The sequence below is a fragment of the Cricetulus griseus genome, chromosome 5 (genome assembly GCF_003668045.3).
Source record: "Cricetulus griseus strain 17A/GY chromosome 5, alternate assembly CriGri-PICRH-1.0, whole genome shotgun sequence".
Classification (NCBI taxonomy): domain Eukaryota; kingdom Metazoa; phylum Chordata; class Mammalia; order Rodentia; family Cricetidae; genus Cricetulus; species Cricetulus griseus.
Genome location: NC_048598.1, coordinates 49,895,299 through 49,922,629, shown reverse-complemented (window position 1 = coordinate 49,922,629; position 27,331 = coordinate 49,895,299). Strand labels below are relative to the sequence as shown.

General features: G+C 36.0%; 2 protein-coding genes across 5 annotated transcripts in view; both read left to right on the top strand.

The window, feature by feature from the left end:
• The window catches only part of Zbtb41 (zinc finger and BTB domain containing 41), a 33,290-nt gene extending 17,640 nt beyond the window's left edge, over positions 1 to 15,650 (top strand). For all 3 annotated transcript variants that reach the window (XM_027417447.2, XM_027417445.2, XM_027417446.2), the window contains exons 6-11: positions 3,136 to 3,265; positions 3,859 to 3,954; positions 5,243 to 5,349; positions 6,855 to 6,960; positions 7,652 to 7,740; positions 9,547 to 15,650. In XM_027417447.2, the coding sequence (XP_027273248.1) occupies positions 3,136 to 3,265; positions 3,859 to 3,954; positions 5,243 to 5,349; positions 6,855 to 6,960; positions 7,652 to 7,740; positions 9,547 to 10,220 (1,202 nt within the window). In that variant the 3' untranslated portion in view covers positions 10,221 to 15,650. The remainder of the gene's footprint in view (positions 1 to 3,135; positions 3,266 to 3,858; positions 3,955 to 5,242; positions 5,350 to 6,854; positions 6,961 to 7,651; positions 7,741 to 9,546) is intronic.
• A 1,923-nt stretch (positions 15,651 to 17,573) lies between these two features.
• Positions 17,574 to 27,331, top strand: part of Aspm (assembly factor for spindle microtubules) — a 42,335-nt gene continuing 32,577 nt past the window's right edge. The window contains exons 1-5 of one of the 2 annotated variants that reach the window (XM_027417443.2): positions 17,574 to 17,994; positions 19,633 to 19,776; positions 19,940 to 21,371; positions 25,529 to 25,633; positions 25,890 to 26,036. In XM_027417443.2, coding sequence (XP_027273244.1) covers positions 17,716 to 17,994; positions 19,633 to 19,776; positions 19,940 to 21,371; positions 25,529 to 25,633; positions 25,890 to 26,036 — 2,107 coding nt within the window. In that variant the 5' untranslated portion in view covers positions 17,574 to 17,715. The remainder of the gene's footprint in view (positions 17,995 to 19,632; positions 19,777 to 19,939; positions 21,372 to 25,528; positions 25,634 to 25,889; positions 26,037 to 27,331) is intronic. The other variant, XM_027417444.2, reaches the window with a different exon arrangement.

The window sequence follows — 27,331 nt, the reverse complement described above, 5'->3', positions numbered from 1 at the left end:
AACAGTGACTGGCTATGAATGGAAAGATAAAGAATCCAGAAGTTGCTTATTCCACAAGGCTGGGGAATAAGTGTACATTGGAATCCCAGAGAAGTAGGCTCTAATAATGCCAATGAAGGCAGCAAGTGAGAACAAGCAGGTGAAGGGCGAAAGATTCCTTCTTCCATGTCCTTATATCCATCCATCAGAAGTTGTGGCCCAGATTATGTGTGTGTCAAGATTCAGATTAAAGGTGGATCTTCCTATTTCAAATTAAGTAAAAATGCTTCACTGCTGTGCCCTTCATTTTTTTGTTTTAGTTAATTCTATATGTAGTCAAATTGACAACCAAAACAACCATTGCATGTAATATGTAATAGGTGTTAAGTTTGCATTCTCTTTCTCTGGATATATGTTATAGCCAGTATTATAGTTATTATTTTCAAGGGCTTTGAAAAGTCTATTTTTGAAAAAAAAATGGGCTTACATTTTTTCATATTTATGAAAAAGATCAAACACAATAAACTGTATACATGATTGGCTTGATTATTTCTGTTTTTATTTTCCCCCCTTAAATAATGATGCTAACAAATGGTAGATGGTGATGTGGCTCAGAACCCGAGCAGATGCATGGCGTGGGAAGGCACAGGGTCCATCCTTAGCACCATGAAGACAGTGGACAGACAACAAAGGGAACGTGTAATGACAAATGTAGTAAGCCAGTTTTGAGCCTCACTTCTATAACTTTTATTGCTGTGAACTGCTATAACTTCATATGAGTGATTCATAAGAAACAGTACAAGTTGTCTCACCTAAAGGGTTTGCTGAAGCAGCTTGATCATACATGCTCCCGGGGACTTGCTTTTGTAAGTCTGCTCTACTTGTTTGTTGATTCTGATGCTTCCATCACACATGGAAGAACTCTTACTCAAAAATACACTTGTGTTTCCTATGTTATGATTGTACATTCTGTTAAATTAGAGAGAGATCTAAGTAATATGATTGGAACAGCTAAGAAAGAATTTTTAATATATCTGCATTTGTAAATGTGAGATTTATAGTAAGATTATTTAACTTTTAAAAGTCAGATCTTGTAATTCTATCCTGTGTGCAGAGTTATTTTGAAGTTCTGCTTAATGGTAAGACTTTAGCTTAGCTACATGAAGTAAAGAGTTGAGAGAAATTTGATGATATGTGAAACTGAGCATCCAATACTGGAAAAAATTAGAAGTGTTTTCTTCGAGGAACCCTAACAAGTAACTGAACATACAGGTGGATGCTCTGTTTCCTCTTCACCCTGGTGAATACATCAACTATATAGAGTTAACAGGTTACAGAGATGTTAAGAATAGATAGTTAATACTACACTCAACTTAGGCTTGTCCTAATAGGTTCATCTTGGCTGTACAACTTACCAGTTTGTTTTCAACTTCACAAATACTGTCTTTTCTTTTCCAACTATAGCAGGAATTCAAATCGTTCTTAATAGTAAAAACTCAGTCAGATATTGGGGTTAATGCTGAAGATAAGAGAAACAAAGTGACCAGCCACTAGCGTTCTTTACTCTACAATGCTCAGGCCAAAGGGGCGATCCTGTTCTCAGACTCCATGCTTAGACTGCACTGCTGCTCCTCAGACTGCAATGCTCCGTTTTCTCCTGCCTTATATTTCCTCTCTTCACCCAGTCATATAACTCCTTTCTCCACCTTGCTTAGCGCTAGGATTAAGGGCATGGGATCCTACTTGCAGGGATCACCTTTGTGTGAGCTATTTTTCTTTTAAAACAGATTCAATCTTTTGTAGCCCAGGGTGATCTTGAACTAAAAGAGATCCATCTCCCTCTGTCTCCTGAGTGTTGAGATTAAAGATGTGTGCCACCACTGCCTGTCCTGTATGGCTTACAAGTGTGGATAGCTTTGCACTTTGATCTTCAGGCAAGCTTTATTTATTAAATCATAAACAAATTATCACCACTCCCAACTATTTGGACACCTTTTCTTTTCTCAGCATAGATGAAGGAGGGAGTTTCCACAATACTTAGAATGAATCAGTAAATATTTGTTGAATGAGTTAATACATGAGTAATAAATTGAAATTCCATGATCAAAGAAATATAATTTTAAATACGAATATGTTAAGCATACCTGTAGTGATATAGTTTTGTCTCATTTCCCGAGTTCATGGATCAGTTTTGCTTTAGTCTTGGAGTCAATGTCCAAATTCTTTATCTTTCCCTTGTGCTGTTATGATTAATTCATTATAATTTCTACTTCAATTTATTATTGCAAATTCTGAGACACCATCCTGAAAATATATGGTTTCCTTGCACTGTATCTGCTGTGTGTGTTTTCACCATGTTTTTCTTTTGCTCGATGTTCAGTAGAACTTACTGTCTCTACTTACTTACTTGATAAAATTCAGAACCAGGAAAGGTCAGTATTTCGCTTTAACAAGTATGGGTTTAAGTTTGCAAGAGTGGACAGAAATGTGCCACAGTTGTTTTCAGTTTTCTCAGTGTCACTGACAAATTACTGTATGTGAACAGCTGGTTATTAACAAATCATGAACTGTTCATCTTTTATTCTTTAAAAGTTCTCATTGCCTCTTTTCATAGAAATTGTGCATATAGTACTTCTTACTTTGTTTTAGTCTATTTTGAAATTAGAAATTAGCCATTTAAATGTATGGACACATTAGTTTATTCAGGACTTCTACTTATTTTTTGGATATAAAGCCTTGTACTTGGGCTGGAGATAGCTCAGTGGTTAAGAGCATGACTGTTTTTCCAGAGGACCTGGGTTTAGTTCCAGCACCCACATGGCAGCTCACAGCTGTCTGTAACTTCAATTCCAGGTGATCTGACACCTTCACACCAATGCATATAAAATAAAGTTAAATGAATTATTTAAAAAAAAAAAAAACTTCCTTTAAAAAAAAAAAAAAGCCTTGTACTTTGGCCTAAGGTCTAAAAATGCTCTTCAGGAATGAACAACCTAGAAAGGAAGAGAATATAAACAAATAATTTGAGTGTATCACAGATTTTTGCCTATGCTCCTGGTGGTGGTAGGAACAAATTTGTGGTAACTCTATTGAATTTAACATAGTATCTCTCAAACTTCAAATATATGCTTTTGTTTGTTTGTTTTGTTCTTTTAGGTCCCTTTCCATGCGATATATGTGGTCGTCAGTTCAATGACACTGGAAATTTGAAACGTCATATAGAATGTACTCATGGTGGAAAGAGAAAATGGACTTGCTTTATTTGTGGAAAATCAGTACGAGAAAGGTAAAATTATTTGCACATTCAGAAAAGTTGAAGGACTTACATGTGTTATAAATTGTTATATAAACTGTTTACTGTGGCTGCTTTTATACATAGTTTAGGAATATCTGCAGGGGTATTCCCCACAGAGCTTGGGAATCCTCTCCTAACACTTGTCAGGTACTGGAGGTTCTTGTAGATGAGCACCATCTGCTGGCAGAGCCTCAGCTCCTGATGGTCTGCCTTTTCAAGTCAGCTCACAGGGGATTGACATGACAACCAAGTCAGAGAGGTTGGAAAAGCCAGCAGAAGTAAGGAACATTTCCTTTTCTGTCTCCTTTAATAGCTTTGCCCTTCCTGATTCAGCCCTTTAAGTGTGTAGAAAAATTCTAAAGTTAGAACTACAAGAATTCTGGCAAAGTGCTTGCTGAAGTAATAGATAAAACTATAGGTCTATGTTCTAATAAGGGGTTTAAAATCTGCATTTAGTATGTATGTTGGCATTAAAAAGAATTAAAATGTGAGTATCTACATCAGAAAATATAAAATTAAGGACTCTGGAATATGTATATATATTATATGTATATATATGTAATTTTTAATGTTTTTAAATATAGAACTACTTTAAAAGAACATTTGAGAATACATAGTGGAGAAAAACCTCATCTTTGTAGTATCTGTGGGCAAAGTTTTCGTCATGGAAGCTCATACAGGTGAGTTACCTTTCTCTGTATTATATGATAAAAAATTTACAGGTCTGGTTTAATTCTATTTCATTATAAGTGCTTTGTTCCATTAAAGACTTATGGTATGCAGCTGGGAGAGAACTTTACTGACTTTTCTTCCTACAACTTTAAATGATTATCTTTATTCTCTGTGTAAAACATTAAATATTTCCTCATTACCAACTTTACCAAAGTCTTTACTGAACTGTCATTATTTAAATATTTAATTATTTATCTTTGGGTGAAAATAGTATTAAAACTCTGGTGTTCTAAGCTTTGTTTATTTCTTCATTCTTCATTGTAGAAGAATATATTTAGTATTGAAATAAGATTAAGGACTCTGGAATTCTTAGTTTTAGATGGCCTTCTGTCCATTGTTACTTGTTTAATTGTTTTATGTATGAATGACTGTACTGAAGGTTCTGAATTTACCCCTAAATAGGTAAGTGCTTACTACAAAATATGTATGATTTTAGTTTTTCTTAGTTAATTCTGGAATTGTCATCTTATGGCTTTAATAGTCATAGTTTTATTTATTATCTCTTTACCTGTGAAGAGATTTTTTTCTCTTTAGGGGTAGTCTAGTCATTTGACTATTTTAGTTAATGTAAAGTCAACACTTATTTTAGAAAATGGAATAGAAAAACTATTCATTTCACTTGGTATACAGAGGACATTGAGGAGTAAAAGTGATTCAAACTAGGCAAATTTCAATAATCTAAACCTTTTATTGTTTATCTTTGAATTTAAAACACTATTTTTTAGTATGAAGTAGTAAAAATGTAATTTTTATAAGCCTGAGGTATTTTAAAATATTGTGATTTTTCAGCTATCAATTTTATAAATAGTATCAGTTTTACAGAGTAGTGTCGTCATCAGTTATTACTACTATCAGTAGCTGTCATTATCATGTAGTTATTTCTATAGTAACCATTTGTCCAGTTCTAATTCCAGAAATAGATCCTGCGACTCAGATCAGTAACACACCCAAACATTTGGTAGAGTCTGTGGGATAGATTTAGTATCCAAGAACTTAGGAAGTATCTAGAACCGTGAGGGATATGCATATTTCAAAGTGCTCTTTTGGGGGAGGTGGATAGGAACCCTGAGGTTTTTGTTTAAAAGACGAAGAAGGACTCTGGAAGTGATACATGCTAGCAAATGATAGATGAAGGTGCTTGTGCAGACAGCCCGTTTTCATTCTTTTTCATTATTCATTATCAAGCATTTTCTTTCCATGTCAGTTTCAGCAGTCTTTGCTCTTTTATCTTTATAGGCTTCACTTAAGAGTACATCATGATGATAAAAGATATGAGTGTGATGAATGTGGAAAAACATTTATTCGCCATGACCACCTAACAAAGCACAAAAAAATACATTCAGGTAAGTTTTATTTTGTATTGCTCTTTCCAAAACTGTTTAAAAAACAGGGTAGAGAACATAATATTGTCTTCTGTATATGCTAGCTGTGGTTTTAATAGTTTGAGGTTTGTTGATCACCCCTTTTAAAATACTTTCTGCAAAAGCTTCTGGAAACAGAGAAATAATTATATCATGTTTACTGAAATTTAAAATTTAGATTTGAATAAATTCTCAAAGGTTATAATTTGCATATTATGCTAATGTATGCAGTAATACTATTGGCACTGCCCTGAAGAGAGAACTGTATTTTTTTTTTCACTGTGATCATATTTAAGAAGAAGTTAGTGAAAGTTTTGTGTGTGTTTTTTTTGTTGTTGTTGTTTTTATTTGTTTTTTGAGACAGGGTTTCTCTGTAGGTTTGGAAACTGTCTTGGAACTCTCTTTGAAGACCAGACTGGCCTCGGACTGACAGAGATCCCCCTGCCTCTGCCTCCCAAGTGCTGGGATTAAAGATGTGTGCCACCACCGCCCGGCTAAGTTTGTTGTTTTAAAGGAACATTATTGTAACTGAATGTTAAAGTTTATGTTGTAGTGGATTTTGAAGCCTTATATTTGGAAACGAATACCTTTATATTCCTGACCGGTTTTTCAGATCTTTACTTTATATATACTCTGGGGATTTCCTTCATGTTTCATCTCAGATTGATGTTCAGGAAGTACTAAGAGAGCCAATTATGTGAGCACACTATAGGAAAGAGCCATCTATGTGCATAGTAGAACAGGTGATTATCATCAATATTATAAACATTCCTTAGTTATGAAGTGTGACTGATGGCTTTCTTAATGATCACAACCAGGCAAATTGTAGTTGTCCTTACTTCTAAGAGATTAAAGATCTGATGACATTTTAATTGAGATTATCATTTCTAGTGAGGGAATTCTAAATTTGTAATTCTAGAAGACACATGCATTAATTCCACATTGGTATAGAGACAATGATGTTTAGTGATCAACCCTGGAATGGAAGTGTAATAATAGGTAATCAACTGGATTTTTCACTGTATTTATATTTTGGCTCATTGTGAATGTAAAATATCCCCATAGTTGAAAAATATTTGTAAAATACAAGATCTGAAAATACTCACATCCATTTTCTAAGTAGTGAAATAGCTCATCTGAATTTAAATGTGTTCATTTGAGGTATTTCATATCTAGATATATATTTCTTGGTTTAAGTAATTTTATTCATCTTGTTCTGCTACATTAAAAGGTAAGGTTAATGTCTACCACAAAGGTTACTAATTTCTCCATGTGAGTGAAACATCCACAATCATGAAATTAGGCGTGGTTTCTTTGTGAAAGATAATTAAATAAATGATATAAAAGAAATAACCCAGATTGAAGGGTGGCTTTGTTTTCCTGGTGTCCCATCAAATGATCTTACTATTTGATCATTATTTCTGGGGAAAAAACATCAAACTTAAATGCCTATCATGTTAAAAGAAATATGTGGACTTTGTTTTCAGGTGAGAAGGCTCATCAGTGTGAAGAATGTGGCAAGTGTTTTGGTCGGAGGGATCATCTCACTGTTCATTACAAGAGTGTGCATCTGGGAGAGAAGGTCTGGCAAAAGTGAGTAAAAAAAGCAACTTTCCTCTTTACTACTGTTGGCAGCCTAATGGATGGAGAAAAATTTAGACTTTTGTTTATTCTCTTTAATTTAGGACAAGTTAATCATCTCTCTTTCTTTGGTTTCTATATTCTTCTAAAGTCTTAAAAGAAGTGTGCCCCCCACCACACACACACACTTGGATGCACTGTTTTACATGGCTCAAAAGCTAGAGAGTGATAGGCATTGACTTTCATTTAAATGCTACTTAATCCACAGATGTCATAGTCCTGACAATTAAATTTGAATTTGACCTTAACTTAATACTTATTAGGCATCCCACTGTGTTGCTAACTATGTTAACTTTTGGGCCAATTATAAATTTACTTATATCTTTGTGTAATAAAAACAAAGAATTTACATTTTATTTCTTTTTATTCTTTTCTCTGCATTCTTTTGTGTATCTAATAACTAGTTAAAAGTTGGGTTGATTTAAGATATTTTGAAGTTGGACTCTTACAAGTGTCTTTTAAAATGCTTTTCTATTAATGATAACTGGAGAAAGTCCCTTGAGGCTAGCTCTGGATTTAACAGTACCTCTGATCCTCCAGGCTTGGTGCTTTATTGATGTGATATTTGTCTGTATAGCTGTAGAGTGTCAATTATTTGTTATTATTGATTACAGTTACATAGATGAACTATTTACTTTCTTAGATATAAAGCAACGTTTCATCAATGTGATGTTTGTAAGAAGATTTTTAAAGGAAAATCAAGTCTGGAAATGCATTTTCGGACACATTCAGGTAAAATTTAAGGGTACTATATGCATAGATCTTTGTTTAGTTATTTAATAATACAACATACCTATATGTGTTATTCTTTTTTTTTTTGTCAAATTTTATTCTAACAAAATTATCAGAACTCTAGGAATGGTGTTGGGTTATTTAAGCAGAGATTTTTGTGACTTGAGAATAAATATAAATACTACCAAATATATCTATATTTACAACTAAGTATCACAATAAAATAATGTAAGTTTTTTTTTTTTAATGATTTGCAAGTCTAAAGCCTTAAAATTTATGACCTTAATCCTAAGTGCTTTGGCCACAATTATATAACTCTGTACTAAGGCTAGACAGTGGAAATCATTTCTTTCCTTTACATTTTTGCATTAAATAAAATTGAATGTGGTAAATGCAGTGTAGATTGTATAGAAAATCATGGAGTGGCCATGGCAAGGTGAAAGTGATATTCCTCTCTCTGAGGGTCAGAGTCCAGGTGTCAGAGAGACATTCATTTTTCCACTGTTTTTTTTTTTTTTTTACGGTGTGTATTTTATTAATTTAAAGGGAATGTTGGTATTGAAAGTAATTCATCTCATTATATTTGTACAGAAAATTATTTAATTCAGCTATAATCCTATTGTAGCTGATACAATAACTATGTTTTATCAATTACCATGTGTAGTAGCAGTAGTAGTAGTGTGTAGTAGTGCTCTACCACTACTTACATACCCAGCACAGTCTTAATCACTGTTATTGTTTGCTGTTCCCCTACTGTGTTACTATTCTTCACCTTGTGCCTGATAAACACAGTTATCATCACTTGTGGCTTTCTCTTTCCTTGGCCACTTGCTCCCATCCATTTTCAAAGCTAACAATTTGAAGTTGAGTTCTGACACATCTGACTTACCCTTCATTAGTCATCAGACACTTTTTAAGGTCTCTTGTAGTTATTTGGGTCTTTTGATAGTCCCATCAGTCTGCCCATTTACTTAACTTAAGTACACTGCAAAGCATATCTTATTGTGTAAAGTAATATATTTCTAGCTTCCATGGATTACAACACTTGCCTTTAAAGGGTTATTATTCTGCTTAGCACTTTGGCTGTGCTAGGATTTTATTTCATATTTTTTTATTATTTTTGGGTTTAAAGACAGGGTTTCTCTGTGGCTTTGGAGGCTGTCCTGGAATGATTTATTTTATTTTTTTAAGAAAAAAGCAAATGAAACTATAGTGTAAGAACATGACTGCAGAAGAATCAAGAACTGATTTAGCATTCTTAATTCTTTTCCCCAATGTAAATTTTGACCAGTGTTACTACTTTTTGTTCAACACCCCTACCCCTCCCACCCCTTCTCACTCCCCCAAACAGCTCAAGTTAAACAGAGTTGTTGCTCTTTTGGTTTTTATATATTTTGTAAGTAGAAGGAAATCAAATGTTTCTGTTTTGTTTTTTTTTTAGTAGTAATAAACCTTTCCCATTTTTTTAGTAGTAATAAAGTAATAGCAATAATAATGTTTATTAAGCACTTAACAACATACTGACAATAGGGCTAAGTAGTTCCTTATTTAGGTACTACATTGTTGGTTAGGGAACCAGGCTTAAATTTTGGCTATTAAATGGTTTATTCAGGTCTTAAACTCAGAACATTTTAATGTTTAATTCATTATCTTAATGAGTTTGATAGGCTGTCTTTATTTATAATAGCATAAAATACTACTGTTTTTACCAAGTCATTACAGGTTTGTGTGTGATGCATTTGCTACTTAAATTGCCATCTTATCAAATAGGTACATTATACATTAATTTTATTTTTGTTTATACAGGTGAAAAACCATACAAGTGTCAAATTTGCAACCAGTCTTTTAGAATTAAGAAAACTTTAACAAAACACCTGGTTATTCACTCTGATGCCCGACCTTTCAATTGTCAACACTGCAATGCAACATTTAAGCGAAAAGACAAGCTGAAATACCACATTGACCATGTTCATGGGATAAAATCTCCTGAGGATTCTCTCAGTACTTCTGAGGAAAAACTTGTGTCTTTGCCAACAATAGAGTACTCATCTGATGATAAGATCTTTCAAGCAGAAACAAAACAGTATCTGGACCAGCCCAAAGTTTATCAGCCAGAAGCCAAGACTCTGCTACAGAATGTGTCTGCAGAAGTATGTGTTCCAGTAACATTGGTTCCAGTTCAAATGCCTGACACATCCAGTGATCTGGTGCCTCATACCACCACACTTCCCCCATCATCCCATGAGATGCTGCCACCACAGCCTCAGCCAACTGATTATCCACGGGCAGCAGATTTAGCTTTTCTGGAAAAGTACACTCTTACTCCTCAGCCTGCAAATATCGTTCACCCAGTACGACCTGAGCAGATGCTAGATCCTAGAGAACCATCTTATCTTGGAACATTATTGGGCCTTGATAGCACAACTGCTGTCCAGAATATGTCCAGTAGTGAGCATCGCTCAGGAGTAAACATTCCATAGACTTTTTGATGCCTGTATGCGGACAGCCAGAAGCTACTGGCTTTTCAATTAGTAGGGCTGCTATTTTTTTTCCATTGTTTTCTAATTTCTCAAGTCTTCAAAATAGCTACAAATCAAGAAAAGTTTATTTCTATTGAGTGAATACTTTGGACACATTTTGACATAATATTTGAAGTATGATTTTTTAAAAGATTATTTAGTACTAATTTTGAATGGATTTTTAAATTTCAGATTATTAGCTGCTGACAATGGTAGAGGTATTTTTTTAAATCATCAATGGAATTTTTCTATTTCTTTCCTTTTTTTTTTTTTGTTTTGTTTTTGTTTTTTGAGACAGGGTCTTAGACTGTAGCCCAGGGTGGCCTCAATTTGTGGCAATCTTTCTGCTTTAGCCAACCAGGTGTGAGCCCCAAGACAAAGTTTACTTTTAGTCATCTCTTTTCTCCCTTACCATATTGCTATGAAGTTTTAAGAACCATGTAGCCTATAGGAAGGAATATAAGCAAATGTCAAAAGTTGCAAATTTTTAATACTAATTAAATACCATTATTTCATTTAGATGTTCAAAATTGAGATTTGAAATTTCTTACATATTTATGTAAGAAAATCTTGAGATTTCATCATCTTTCCATTTTTTTTGTCATTATATTTGGGGTTTTCACAAACTGAAAGCTAATAGATAACAACTATAAGATAGATGCTAAATAAAATGTAAGATTGTTATTTTAATCCAGATAATTGGGCCTGTACTCAACTATGATGAATAATAAATACAGACAGATCCAGGCATTAGATTATCTAGTTGAGTATATCTTAATGAGAAATGTGACAGTTTTGCCTAGATATCATCAAGACATGTGCCTGTTTGTATTTGTTTATTTTTTCCACATTCACAGTATGTTTCAGCATCTAGATGAGTAATGAAGGGACAGCTGTAACTAAATTGATGGCAGTTTAGTTAGATAATGTATTTAGTGTTTCATTTATTAAGTTTAGCTGGCTAAAACGGAACCTAGATATTTTATGTATAATTGTCAGAAAAGGTGCCAAACCCATTCTCAAATTTGCCCTAATTTAATATAATTAGTTTTTCAGCCATGTATACTGCCATTTGTATACAGATTTACACTCAAACTAGATCCTTAATTTTGCTTCCTCATGAGATCTGTCTCTATTCTTCATTCTAGTTTTTGGAGGAGACAATAGTTGAAAGCTTTGTGAAAGGAAATAGCAATCACAGAAACACCTCACTGATTAAGTTTAAGTGAAAAAGCCTGCCAAAATTATAAAATACCTTTAATGATGTGCACTTTGCATTTTTTTTTTTCAACTCAGTTTTCACTTAACCTAGGATTAGGTTTTTCTGGTGGGGTTGCTTGAGGGTTAGACCAGGCAGAGTTGACTTACTGCTAACATGTAATTTGTAAACTACTGGAAAATTAGCAGTTTTTAAAATTTTCTATTTCAATTTGTTTACACTCCTAATTGCTTTTAGCACTTTTTTGTGTGTAAACTGTAAAGTCTTGCCTAGCCCTTGTGGGTTTTGAAAGCATATCACAATAAAATAATGAACTTTTAGTGAATAAAATGTAATCAATAAGGAGGAAACTGTTTAAGCACTTAAGAAATGAAGGTACTTTATAGGAATGGTTGCCATATTAGTGTTCAAACAAAGAGCATGTTGCAAGTTGAGGCATTAACCAAAGTAGGTGATATAAATAGTAAAGGTAACCTGAGTTTGCCTCACTTATGAAAGTTTGGTTGTAATTGTCTTCAGAGCAGTACACTTAGTTTTATATTATTTCTTATTGTTAAGGCATTCTTATTTACTTAGTGTGGAAATGTTCTATGGGGACTAATGCTAAAGCTGGACTCTGCAGCACTGTGAGTCCCAGACTTTTAAATCAAGTGTCAAAAATATGGATTTATAATGTTTATCCTAAAAGCAGATAAGATTTTAACTAAATATCTTACTGAAATTAAAACATCATATCTATAAATATGCTTTGCCTTAGAGATAAGCTGATGTTGAAAAAATTGGGTTTATCACAAAAGGCAAGTGGTATATATGTGTGTTATATGCATGATATATTGTATATTTTGGCAGAAAAGGAGGATACAACATTTTCACAGTGAAAATAATACCTTTGGTTTTGAAGGTGTTTAAGGTTCTTTTAATAATGATGTGCTAATACTTTAAATATATGATTTAATTTTAGGAATTAGTTTACATAGGGCTTTTCAAGAATATAGCTCTTATGTAAAGTGAAATACAATTGTATAATTGTACTTAGTTATTACTGTAGATAAGCTGGAATATTGTAGTAACCAGAGCATTTTCACATGTTATCTCATTTGAGCCTTGTAAGTAGTTCTAAAAGAGAAAGGGAATGATGTATTTCCATGTTACAGAGAAAGGACTCATTTTGACTCTCGAGGAAGACTGCAAAAAATGGAAGAAGGAAACATTTAGCATTAATGAATGCATACTGTGTGCCAGGCACTACATTCTCTTGCTCCTAACTCAGTCTAGAGGTAGTCAGAAATAAGTAAAACCACAATAATGGGAAATCGCCTGGCTCCCTCTAGTTTCCAAAAATGTAAGAACATGGATTCAGGTAAACTGAGTGTATATTAGCTTTCAAAGTTGACACAAAAATTATAAAATGAGCCCCTTTCTTTGTAGTTCACCTTTCTATGACTCTAAAATCATTATTTTGTAACTAAAATTTTGAATCTCACAATAAGTTTAGCCTCTTTGTGAATATTTTATTTTGTGAGTATAATTTATTGTTTTAAATTAATTTTGATAGATAACAGTTAGCACTTAATCTGTAAATTGAATAAGTTATTGAGTACAGAAATTTATTAACTTACTGTCTCTGACTTAATGCACCAAAGATTTTGAGTAGGTATTGGACAATTTAAAAGAATTTAAATTCTTTGTTGTTTGACTATTATCTTTGTCCAAAGAAGCACAGTTGAAGTCCTTGGATAATGGATTTTAAAAAAAATTGTTAGTTTGAATACTGCTTTTAAGTGTTAAATGTTTGTGTTTATATGTATAAAATAAGTAGGATAACTACTCTGGGAACAGTCACACTGACCAACCAGTTACAAGCTAGAATACTCATTTCTCTGTTTAGTTGGATGCAGTTTTTTAATGAACACTATTGAATAATAAGCTTATATTTTACACTACATTATAAAAATAATTTCTGCCTTAGATTTTTTTTAGATCAAATTGAGGTTATTTTTATAAGAAACTCCTTTGGTTTTGGCAGCCTATAATACCACTTAACCATAGTTTTTGTTCCTCATGCCAGCAAGACACTTTTAAGCAACTACAAAAGTAGTAAAGTTTGCAAACTTTTAATTTAGATCTTTACTGCTGGGGAAAAGAGGAATAAAAATAGCAATTTAAACTGGTGCTTTAATAAAGTGACTGCCTTTTAAGTGATGGTAGCATAAAAGAAGTACACTAATTTCTCTCAACCTTAAAAAGTGTCAAAAAACACCTTTACGGAGTGACTATAAAGTGTTAAGGGCTATTAAAAACCATCCATTGCTTTTCACTCAATCACAACCTAATTAAACACAAGTAACCTGGTATATTTATGAACTTGAATGTTGTTCCTACCATATGACTCTAATTTATTGACAGGAGAGGTTTTGAGCATTAGTTTTTTAAGAGTGTTCTTTTAGACCATCTTTTTCGGATTGAATACTTTGTACTATTATTTCAGAGATATGTAGCTGTGTTTCAGCTCCCTAGAGTGTACTGATAAATAAATGGCTTGTTCGTTTTGTTTTATTCTTTTGGTTCTGAGTCTCATGTTTGTGTTGCCTGCTGGCTGGGCAACAGCCTGTTACATTGTTTTATGTTAACTTAGAAAAAATGGCATTAAGTGATAGTGTGAACATTGGTTTTTATAATTTACATGTCATGTTTTAAAAGTTTCTACTGTGGCCTTTAAGGTTACTGGAGTCACTCCTCAGCCTGTCTAGATGTTTAGAAGAATCTGGCAGAAGGAATAGTGTGTCTGCCCCTCATGTCGCTCTGTCTCTGATTGCTCTCTTGAGTAACTTGGTACCTTGAGCACACAGCTCTGCACTGAAGACTTAATTCGCTTTCCCTGAAGGCAACATGATTGAAGGTGTGAGAAGAACTTCTCTTAGGGAGCAGCAGCATCCCAGTCAACACAGAACTTGAGTTGATGACTCAGGAAACAATACAACCTTTCAACAGAGTCATGTTTGGACATTTTAAGATTTAGTGCCAAATTTAAAAAGACTGAAAATGCATTATTTAATAAGGATTAAGTAGTGTTTCTAAATCTTTAAGTAGAATTATGTTACCTGCTATTAGCGTGAATAATGGATGAGAATTATTTTCTACACAGCATATAGGAACTAGACATTTCTACATACCCTCATTTCTTTTGCACATTTCCCTTTAGGTATCCTGTGTGCCCCTCCCCCCCTTTGGTTGGTGTTCTCTCAAATGTATACAATTTTTACTGAGGATACTTTCCCCTATGATATCAGCATGCTTTGTGCACTTCCTCTTTGGAAGTAGATCACTATGATAAAAGCAATAGCATTAGGTTGTGTGGGAGATGAGAGGAGGGATGATTTGGTAGGGAAGGTGTGTTTATGTTTTGCTTATTCATGTTTTAACTTGCTGTATGTTGGTCTTAAGTCTATGTCCTTTGAAAAGGCCCCCAAACCAATTAGTCTCTGCAGCCATTTATTTAGAGAGAATTTAAGGATGTTATTTGGAGAATAAATGTTATTCAGAGATGAAAACCTTTATAAAAACGTTTCAGATTCTTAAGAAAAGCCAAGAAATTTCAATGCTTGCATTACTGCTGGAGATTCTGAAATGTGTGTCGAATGAAGAATACGTTGCACATCTCATTGGCACCATGCCTCTCTGTTTGATATCCCTGCTTGCATAAAGTAGAATAATGTACTGTGGTACAATTAGAAAACTTCCTTTCTTCAACAATCAGAAGTTTCTCTTTGTAAGTAAAACTATATTACAGTTGATGAGAGTGATTGCCAAACATTACCCAAGCTGGGTGCTTTAGTTGCTCCATGTGGTGTCAAAACTATTCTGTTTAAGGGAGAAATGATGTATATTAAAGTGGAAATGCTTTTGTTTTCAGTTTCAAATCATTTTTGTTTTAAGGATAGTTTTAAATTTAAATTACAAAAGAAAATCTAAAATATCAAAGTTAATTATTTCCCATTGTATGTTAAATGTTGAGTTTAATAGATATTTTATTTGTCTTGTGTTTCTTAAGTATAAATGTCTTTGTAGCAAAAAATTAAGTTCTTTGTGAGTATTAGGTGTCATCTTGTATATTGAATTTGTTCTTTGTGTTATTTTTGATTTTTAAAATAAACAATTCTTTGGTCCTAGTAAAGCATATCCAGGTTCTTTTCAATTACATTTTCAGAGTATGGGAACAGTGTTCTGTATTCCTATAAAATGAAAACCATGAAAAAGCAGAATATCAAGTATCTTGGGGGCATTTTTGAAACCTACAATTTTAATAAATTACATATTATTTAAAATATATTATTGATATATTTATGTATATTATTAAAATGTGTGAATTAATAGACCTTAAAATTTAAGTGTTTTATATAAAATTCAAGTATCAGTGATGACTTTTGTTTGAAGCTTTTGGAGAAATCTAAAGTGCAGCAAAACTATTTGTGAAATATGATATCCTATATAAAACTAAAAATGGGCACTCTTCACCTCTTCAGTTCATTCCTGCTATTCATCCCGTCTTTTGGGAGAAATGCTTGCTGTAAATGTTAATGCCTGTATGGGATACTACCTGGACCTTACAAACTCCCCTCCATTTCTGTTACAGCCATGAACACAAATGTTCATGGCTATGGAACAAGGCCCTGTCTAAAAAACAAAATCAACCCAGCAACGTGATTAACTGTTTTCTTTACATGTCTGTTCAGTCCAGTAAACTTAACAAAGTAAAGCCAATTAATTCTGGGCAGGTGTATCAGATAAGGTATGGTTTATATGAAATTTCTCAGCTTAACAGTTGTGTCTGGTTATATGTGGCAAGCAGGAAGTCAAACTTTCTGACATAGTGCAAAATGCTGGTATAAAGTTATAAAAAACCCAAAATTTCATATTAACTGCACTGACAGAAAACCAAAACTCAAAAGTGTGTCCTTCTTTTGGTCCCATTTTATCAGAGTTTAATCAGAAGTCAAATATGAGTGAACATAGCCTAGGGACACAGATTTAGGTTATCCCAAATTCCCTGTTCCAATGTGTTAACAATTCGATGAAGTTTTTACAGTACTCAAAGGTACTTTTCAAATAATAGATGGGAACATTAAAAATGTGTTAAGACAAAAGGGAAACCTGTTACAGATACAGGCAGTACCCATAGTTGGTTGGAAAAACAGTACTCTGTACATTATAATTAATTTACACAGCGGTCACAATGCTATTAGGTAATTTACAAATGATTGACAAGACATGGCTATTAATTGGGCCAACGATGTTCCCCAATAATTGTTAGACCCTGTCTAAAAAGCAAAATCAAACCAACAACGTAACTGTTTTCTTTACTTCTCTGTTCAGCCCAGTAAACAGAATAAAAACGGGTAATTCTGGGCAGGCATATCAGATAAGAAGGTATGGCTTATATAAAATTTCTCGGCTTTGCTGGGCGTTGGTGGCTCACGCCTTTAATCCTAGCACTCGAGAGACAGAGGCAGGCGGATTTCTGTGAGTTCGAGGCCAGCCTGGTCTCCAGAGTGAGTGCCAGGATAGGCTTCAAAGCTACACAGAGAAACCCTGTCTTGAAAAACCAAAATAAATAAAATAAAATTTCTCGGCTTACTTAACAGTTGTGTCTGGCTATGTGTGGCACGAAGGAATGTCAAACTTTCTAACCCCCAAAGCGTAAGCTCTCCGCTATCACTTTCTAATCAGTTCCTCAGCCTTGCCCAATATTTCTGAAGATGCCCTTTCTTCCCGGGAACCTTTGCTCACAAGTTGCACTCAGTTATTCTGGGCCGTGTGCGGCCGTGGGTTGGGCAGTGATGATGCCTTTTCCTTCAGCGCAGCGTATTTAAAACACCAAAGGCAATTTCATTTCTAAGCCAATGCATGGAATTACGCATCTCCCCAGGCAGCCGTGTGAGCCGCGCCATCATTTAAACAAGGCGCCGCGGTCTCATTGGCCAGCAGCTCTCGCTCATTCATTGGCTCTTTAGCAGATGTGGGCGGTTATCTGCTCACTGATTGGTGCGCTAGCGAGGCGGTTCCGGGAGCTACCATTGGTGGAGGCCAGACATTTGAACCGAAGCAAAAGCGGCTAGACTGTTTTCCTCCGTCTTCGGTAGTGTGTGGCGTCCTGATCTTTATCCTGATCCCGGGTTTCTGGGGACACGGCGGGCCGCGGGCCGCGGGTACGAGATCGCCTGCAGCGGGGCGGCTGCTATGGCGACGCGGCAGGCGGCTTACAACCGGGAGGAGAGCGGGAGGCGCGTACACCGGGACCCGGCGCCGGCGGCGGCGGAGTCGCCGCCGCCGGTGCTGCCGCTCAGCCACTTCTGTGCCGCTCCCTTCCTCTGCTTTGGGGACGTTCGCGTGGGCGCGTCACGGACGCGGTCTCTGGTCCTGCAAAACCCGCACGAGGAGCCTCTGCTGGTGGAGCTGTCGTTGCTGCGCGCCGCGTCTCAGGGCTTCAGCGTGGTGCCGAGCCGCTGTGAGCTGAAGGTGGGTGCCAGGGGCATGTCACCGGGGCGTGGTCCCCTGGGCTTTCAGCGAGAAAGTAGCAGAGAAACTAAGTCAGCCTCCAGTCTTGACGGTGGGGCTGGGGAGATGAGGGGACTCCGATATTAGATCAACCTCCTGTTTTGATTCGGGAACGCCCCCCTTTGCACAGGGTATGGCCAGGGCAGATAGAACAGGACTTGGACACCAAGTCTGACTAGACGGGCTTTGGAGCTGCTGGATTTTTGTGAATGCTTGGCAAAAGTGGACAGTAACTTGCTCCGGGTGATGACTCAAACAAAGGTCGTGCTCCTGCCATCCTCAGAAGCTTTTCAGAAAGTTTCATTTACACGTTTTTAATGGATTTGGCAGTCATTGCAAAAATATGTTTGAGGTTAGCGTTCTGTGTTTTGAGATTGGACGTTCTACATCGATGCAAGTTTTCTAATTGCTTCTTTTCAGCCATTTTAATATGCATTTTATTTGTCATATATATGCTTACACTCAGTGGAACTACATTTCTGTTTCGATCATGAGCTGTTTGCTTAAATATCCAGACAACACCCTATAAGCATCCTTATTTAGGATTGTTACTCGATATATATATGTGATGTATAGGCACATCTTTGTAGTTTACTCTATTTTCTTTGCTGTCAATGTAGAGTTAAAAAGTTTTTAGTTCAGACCGTGATTACTGTGGCCTTTTCTTGGAGTAGAACCTCAAAAGCTGAGACAACAATTAGATGAGGAGGTCTGCACAAATTGCCCAGTAACTAGTAAGAAAGGTCTTCAGGAGAAGACTAATCGTAGGTTGGTTGTCTCCATCATCTGGAGTCCCTGCACTTCAGTAAACGGTGCCCGCCCCGCCTCCCCTTTGATGAAAAACTTTCTGAATTTTTGTCGATAGCAAGACTTACTTCCTCTCTCCCCAATTCTTGTACTTAACTCCATTTTGTTATAATATAGAAGCAAAGTTCTTGGTTGATTTTTGTTTTTTTCGAGACGGGGTTTCTCTGTAGCTTTGGAGCCTGTCCTGGAACTCACTCTGTAGACCAGGATGGTCTGAACTCTAGTGCTGGGATTAAAGGCTCGAACCACCACTGCCCAGCATCTTGGTTGTTTTTTTTAAGGATAAGTGCTGGCTTATAGAGGAAAAATTCTCCATTGTTATTATTTTTAATCAGCTGGTTGAAAATCTATGATTCCTACTTTTCAAGAAAAGCTTATCTTTTGCACTTAAGGTTTCTGCCACCATGCCGGGGCAACCCAGGCTATTCAAAGCGCACACTTTACCACTGAGCTAGGTTCCTAGTCCCCACAACTATTTTTTTTTTTTAACAGTTAAAAAAATGTACAATTAAAATGACTTGTATATTATGAGTTCTTTTGCTTTTGTGTAATTAGATTTTATTATAATTTTATAGTTTGCATGATAGTTAAAATTTTACTTTGTTGTGGACTTTTATTTCTGGTAGCTGTTTTTTCTTACAATGAATTAGCATAAGAAAATAAGAATAGCAAAAAAAATATTTAACCCTATTAGGGTGTGATAAATAAGTTATTAATCTAAGTTATATATAGCACATCTGAATATTATATAATTATATCATAATAATCATTTAAAATGTATTCTTCTTTCAGCCTAAAGAAAAAGTTACTGTTTCTGTTACCTGGGCACCACTGAAAGAAGGACGAGTAAGAGAGATTGTCACATTTCTTGTAAATGATTTTCTGAAGCACCAGGCTATATTACTAGGAAATGCAGAAGAGCACAGAAAGAAAAAGGTAATATTTTAATCATTTTAAAAAGGTGATTTATTGGAAGGAAATATTGTTATAGAGAAATGACTTTTATGGGAGTCACGAAGTGACATGTATAACATCTCGTTTTTAACAGTAATAGAGAACAACTTACCCCTTGTTTAGTGTATTTCATTTATTTCTACAGAGAAGTCGATGGAATACCATTAAGAAGATTCCAAACTCTTCAAAACATAATAAAGGGACTTCCAAAAGCCAAAATTGTAATGAAGCATTTACCATTTCACAAAATGTTGGCAGAATTAGGAGCCCACTGCAGGCCTGTGAAAATCTGGCTATGAGTGAATGCTGTTCTCCAACAGAAAACAGTTCTTTATCCCTTGAAGAGAACAAAATACCCACCTCATCTGTTACCCCTGTTAAAGAAAGCCAGAATGAAACCTGCCTGGCAACGCCTTTCCTCAGTTCTACTGCCTATTCATCTCTGCCTGGATCCAAAGATGCACATGTAAAAGTACAAGATGCCAGCATTTCCGATGATTGTAACTTTAATGAGGAACTCACAAATCAGACTTTTCTTAATCCCCTTAGTATTAGTGACCAAATTGAAGGGAAGGGCCAACATCCTCTTGCCCCAAACTATTCTTCACCTTTGAATATTATGCAAAGCCAAATCCATTTTCTGAGTCCAGATTCTTTTGTAAACAACAGCTATGCATCTGATAATGGCCTAGGGTTAGTGAGGAATGTTTTATCAGAAACATTTAGGAAAGATAACTCAGAGCCTTTGTGTTCAGAATCCCAAAAGGTCGGTGAAGTTTGCCAAACAATCATAAGCCCAGAGTCTTTTTTAAATGATAATTATGGACTTAAAAAAACTCTTAAATCAGATTCAGTCAATCCCATTTTAGCTCCACAATTTTCTAAGGATAACATGGTACACATAGGTCAGCAAACATGTAAGTTATCAACATTATCAAATAAAACTTCCCAGGATTGGAGAATAAGTGAAGGTTTAGCATATAACCTGGAGTGTCTGCATTCAGAAACTCCCAAAGTTCGTTTTGAAAAACAAAACCTTGAGGAAATAATGTCTCCTAACCCAGGTTTTACAAAGCATCCCAGTATTTCTAATGCTTCTCTTTATAACCAGAGTAAGCAACCAAAGAGACGCCCAATTCTTTCTGCCACTGTTACCAAAAAGAAGCCCACCAATGGCAGAGAAAAGCTACCTGAGATTGATAAACCAAATGCAAAAAGATGTCTCAAAGGCCTAGTAGGTCAATGTGGAGAAGAAATGACTAACCTAAAAGAGAAAAGTTGTCATTCCCATCTTCCAGTTGTAGAGCCGGTAATAAGTAAACCTCAGGGTTATAAAAGTGAATCGACACCTTTAACTACAATTTCAATTTCTCGGAAGAGAAAGAGCAGTGGAAACATGGCAGATGCAAATGGAAAGCTAGCTGTTACAGAACATGTAGACGTGTGTGAAATCAAACGAGTCCACTTTTCTCCTCTTGAATCTACATCATCAACTACTTCGAGAACCAAGAAGAAAGAAACATTCACCTCAGAACATACTGGCAACTGGGAGAAAGCAAGCCTGATGAAGAAAACTGGTAAGTTGTCTATACTGTCTCGAGTGGAAGGGCAGTGGGAGAACAGGTTTTCTGTTTTTGTGAGGGTTCTGAATTAGCAAATCTGCTATTGATGGGTTTGGATTTGTTTGTACTTTTAGCAGTTTGTTGATACTTGTTATGTGGTGCTTTGAAATAATCATAATCCAGCCCCAATTTAAATTTCATATTTTGTTCATAAATTTTTTGCATAAATTATAACATCAAAAAATTCTGGTGGGATCTTGTTATCTGCTTTCCATATCTATTTCCAAAGTATTATTTCTCTTTTCTTCTTCAACTAACAAATGGAGAAAAACAACATATCTTCCTGACTGTCACTCATGTCTTTCCTTGCTGCAGTGAGTAATTATTCTCAGAAGGAATTGGCTCATGATATTCTTCTCCAGTGACTAATCTGAAGAATTCAAATCCTTGGAGAAGAGTCTTCTTGTAACCTGGCCTTTTTAGTTCCAGCACATAGAACTCAAAAGCATCTCTGATTTCAGCATTTCTTCCTTTTTTTTTTTTTTTTTTTGGGTTTTTTGACACAGAGTTTCTTGTGTAGCTTTGTAGGCCAGGCTGGCCTCTCGAACTCGAAAAAATCCACTTGCCTATTCCTCCCCAGTGCTGGGATTAAAGGCGTGCGCCACCACCATCTGGATAGCGTTTCTTCTTGATGGGAACTCCATGTAGGTCTTTGTGACTTTTAACTACAAAGTCCTTATCCCCCCCCCCCTTTTTTTTTGCCTAAATTTTTTCTGGCTGGAAAAATTTGACATTCCATTTAATTATATTATCCCTTCTTTGCCCTGAAGTCTCCTTTCCCCACTTCATGTCATATTAAAGTACCTAACATTTATTGAGCACTTGTGTGTCAGGCACAATTGTATGTGCTTTCTTTCCTGTGGCCTTCTTTAGAAGTTATCATGTTCTCATGGAGTCAGTGTTGGCTTTACATGTAGTACAGTTCTACAAATGGGAAGCAGGTACATGGAAAAGTTGAATAGCTTTCCCAGCATTCACAGAGTTATTGAGAGACCTGCTGGTGTCTCAAACTGGTCTTGTGAACCTCATTTTTTTTTTAAGGAACTAGAAATGCAGGTGTGTAGTGTGTTAGGTGCTTTTCTGTTTGTAAGAAAATATCCCGACCAAGGCAGCGTAGAAGGGAGTTTTTATTTAGTCCGTCTTGGTCTGGAAGATGTGACAACAGGAGCAGGGAACTGGGGGATTACTTTAACTGAAAACATAAAGCAGAGAGGTGAGTGGCCTCAAAGTGGGGCCAGGGTGAAACCCACGGCTTGCCCCTAGGCATGTGCTTCTGTTGGAAAATATTATTTTAAGGTGTGTTACTCTTTTTTTTTTTTTTTTAACTGCTCCGGAACATTTGTTAAATGATAAAAAGATGTGTTTGATTAAATAAAATTCACTTGTGGTCAGGAGGCTGGCTTAGGAACTAGCTGACAGGAAGTTGTAGAGGAGCCAGGTGGAGAAGGGTTTATAAAGAGGGGCAAGAAAAAGCACAAGGACTTCTTGGAGATGAGACAAGATGAGCTTCTAGCTATTTAGCCTTTCTGGGAAGCAGAATTCTACCTCAACCTTTGAATCTTGATTTCTTTAGTGGGACAAAGATTTAAATAAGTTTTCTTAGTAACTTTGAAAGAGTTGGTGCCTGAGGGAACATAATTCCCTCAGGCTTCTGCTCTTGCCACCTAGCAGCGGAGTGGCAGTTGCTGAACAGGATAGCTGTAGTTTAAAAGGCAGCAACAAATTAAAAAAGAAGAACAGCATGCTACCTCGGGGAAGACTATATACCTCCAAAAAGTTTCATGACTTCCCCAAATATGAACTAGGGACCAGGCCTTTAAATATATGAACCTATGGGAGGTACTTTGTGTTCCAACCCCACAGATGGAATATGTCCCCTAAAACCGTGGGTGTTGAGTACTCAAAACTGATTGCAGTTTGTCTGGTAGACAGGGGAGGAGTTAGAAATTGCTAATACAAGCACCTTTCAGAGCATACTTTTTAATCCAAGTATAACCCATACACAGAAAAATATTCAAACAAGTACATAACTCAGAGAATATTGATTGACTTTTCTAGGTTTTGCTTAAAAGAAGCAGGAGACTGGAGCATGGCCTGCAGGGATATGTGGTCGATGGCGTCCAAACTGTAAATACAGTAGTTGTTTCTTAAAGCATCCTGATCATCTGTCAGCAAGCTATTTATAACTTAGCTTTGGGCCTCTCCCTTCCTGGAACACTGTTTTCTTACTGTCACTAGTCTTCTTACAATACTGGTGCCTGCTTTTGGTTCTTTTCTTCTAGAAGTTCTTATTGCCCTAATCTTTGGGCTATAAGAATGGTTTTTGTATTCATTTTATAATATCCTATGTCAGAGTTCTGAATGCTAATTATGCACATGTATCTTCATGTATTTAGTTTTCAGGATGGACTCCTACTATGTAGACCTATAGTCAATATGTTTCTATTTGGCTCTCCAACGGTCTCTTTCACATGCTTTATACAAAGCCAAATCCTTCCTATCTACTCAATACAGACCTCAGTGAAGAATGAAGCTGAATTTTTCCATTGCTTGGGACAATTACCTTGGCATCATCCTTGATTGTGGTTCTTTCCCATCCTTTCTATGGAAATTCCAATACAGGCCCGATTCTAAATATTTATTTATATTTGAAAATGTTTCTACAGGAAAATTCATTAGGCAGTGGAATTAACAAAACTTAAGCTTTTAATACTTTAAAGGAGCACGACTTGCCAAGAACCCAACAAGCACAAGTGTTAGTCAGATACATAGAATGCTAAGAAGACTATCATGACCATTCTACTGTAGAATCAAAGGCTGTCAGGCTGGATAAGCAGATGATTCAGTGGACATCCTTAACTGATGTCAGGAGGTAACAGGAAATCATATAGGTTTCCTGCATAGGAAGTGAAAGTACCATTTATTACTATTTGCATCAGCACGTCAGAACTTTGAGACCAATATGTCCTTCTAGTTACATTTTCAAATATAAATGACTTGCACAAGCCTGGTAGCAGCATCTCACTGATTGACTCTTTTATATAAGATGTGGTCTAAGCAAATAAATTCTTTGATTTTAAGGAAATATTGGTTTTGACCTTCTACAAAGTAGACAATAAGTGATAAAGAAAGTCATTGAATTCATGAATAAATACACAAATGACCATGGAAGCTTTGTTGTCCAAACCTACTGTTTATTTGAAGCAGCAGCCTATTAATGCCTCTTTGCTAGATTTAGAGAGAATGACATGTGTTAGCTTTTGATTTGCTAGCCAGTGTAACTTTGACTACAAAGTTGCACTAAGCCCAGTATGCTAATTACATAAATTATGTATGATTATAATACTCTTGATTAATTGTGTATGTGAATAAGACCTTGAATTTAATATTTTGTAGTTCCTGACACAATATATTTAAATATTAGTTGCCATTGTTGTTAATATTGCCAAACTCTTCCCCCTTTTGCCATTTTTCACATGTAATCTTAGCTTCATCCTTATTGCAGCTTTGTTAGTAGGCCAAATTCCTCACATGAATCTCAGTTAATTTCTCTTTAGAGGGGCTTTCTAAGGCCCTTTGATACCGCTGAAGGCGTAATGACTGGGAGCATGTGTTTCCCTGCATATAACACAGTCTGGAAGTACACCCACACCCTAAGCTGTGGTTATATAAGGATGCTAGCTTCTATAGGTCATTAACAGGTTTGTGGTCTGTAATGTGCAAATGTAATGTTTAATGGGTATGGGTGTTTTGCACGCCGTGTATGTCTGTGGAGGATGTACATGCCTAGTGCCCATCGAAGTCAGAGAAGGCAATGGAACCCCTGGAGCTGGACTTACAGATGGTGGTAGAGAGAGCCCTGTGGGATCTGAGAATTGGACTCAGGTCCTTTGGAAGAACAGCAAGAACTCCTTATAGTGGCACCATCTTTCCAGTCCCCAGGGGTTGCTGGTTTGATTACTGAAATTCATAACATTGGCACCTAGAACATAGTAATTATTAAGTATCTGTTTTATGATTATGAAGAACCTAAGTTTGATTTTCAAATTTGTTACCTTTTTGGAAAATTTATTTTGTTTTTTAATGCTATTGTGTTTTCTATTTTATTTTAGATTCATTAGTGTTAAAAACGCCCCTTTCTAAAACAAAGAAAAGGACACGACCCATTGTTGCTGTAGCACAGTCTCATCTGACCTTCATAAAGCCATTAAAAGCAGGCAAGTGTCTTTTATTTAACAAAGTGTTTTGTATTTAACAAACTGAAAAATAGGATAACAGAGGGATATTGCCTTTAGCCTTAGATTTGACTATATTTCGCACTTCAGAAGTTTACAGCTCTCTTCAGCAAGTAATGAAAGCAAATAGTGTTCAGTGTTTTGAAGATGATTTTTCTAGTACAGAAGTCCTTTTGGTCTATTTAAAAAAAATAATTTAAAGGAAAATTTCTTACACAGTAATTAATTATATCCTTAGCTATTCCTAGACACCCAATGCCGTTTGCTGCAAAGAACATGTTCTATGACGAGCGCTGGAAGGAGAAGCAGGAACAGGGCTTCACTTGGTGGCTAAATTATATATTAACACCTGATGATTTCACTGTAAAAACAAATGTTTCTGAAGGTAAACGTTTTTGAATTACATACTGTATGATATTGTACTTGATGGTGTTTTACTAGCTCATCGTTGTACCAGTTTAAGGAGTGTGCAGGAAAGTTAGGTAATTATGAGGAACCTGGAAGCCAATACGTAAGGAATTTAAAAATATCCCAGTGTTTGTTTTGCAGGAAGAAATGGGTGTAGACAGGGTAGTAAAAGTTGGAGGATTCTCTTGTGAAGGAGAAAAGTCAACTTGAGTGGTGCGCTGGCACAGAAGTGATAGGGTCAGTTTTAGGCAGAGATAATAACAGATCAAGCTACTGTAGGTTTCCTTGGGAAGTGATTTTCTCACTGTGGTTGCAGAGAGATACTGCTTTGTAGTTCTCAGACAGACTTACCTAGGATTTCTGCATGAAAGGGGTCTTTGAATTCCATGCTTTCTCCCATTGTGCTTCTTTCTCTTCTTAAGATAAAATATGCTCTATAAAAGTTTCAGATGCAGGTCGGGAGACAGCTCAATTGGCAAAGTGCTTGCCGTGCAAACATGAGGACCAGAGAGTTCAGTTCTTGGAAGCATACAATAAGCCGCCTAGGTCTGTACTGTAGACAGGCAGATCCATGGGGTTCATTTATCCACTAGCTTAGCCTACTTGATCCATTCCAGGCCAGTGGGAGACCATCTCAAAAATAATTAAGAAGGTAAAGGACACCTGAGAAGTGACATCCCATATTGTCTCATCTCCATCATGTGCACACATGTGCATATAAACACACACAAACAATTCAATTTGTCATAGTTCAATTGATTCTCAACCTCTGGGTCACGATCCTTTTGGGGGTTGAAAGACCATTTCACAGGGTTTGCGTATCCGTTATTTACATTACAATTCACAACAGTAGCAAACTTATAGTTCCGAAGTAGCAAAGAACTTTATGGTTGGGGTCATCATAACATGAGGAACTGTATTGAAGGGCCACATCATTAACAAGGTTGAGAACCACTGCCTTAGAAGCTTAATATTTTATGAATTCATAAGGAAATAGAAACAGAAACTTGTTGGGAGGCCCTTTTGCTAGTCGGAGTTAGAAGTGCTAATGTTTGAAGTTGTGCACAGAGTGCTTGGGTGGCACTCTGTAGATAGAGTTTGGTCAAAAGTTCTCAGTGAATAGTGAGTAATTGTTGTAAACTCAGGAGAGGACATGCAGAGTGGAACACATAGGCCTTTTTGAGCATCTGTCTTGTCTTGCATCCAGTTGCTCGGTTTAGGAAGCTGTAGAGATGCTGCATAATCAGAAGCGTTGTCCTCTTGTTTTATCCA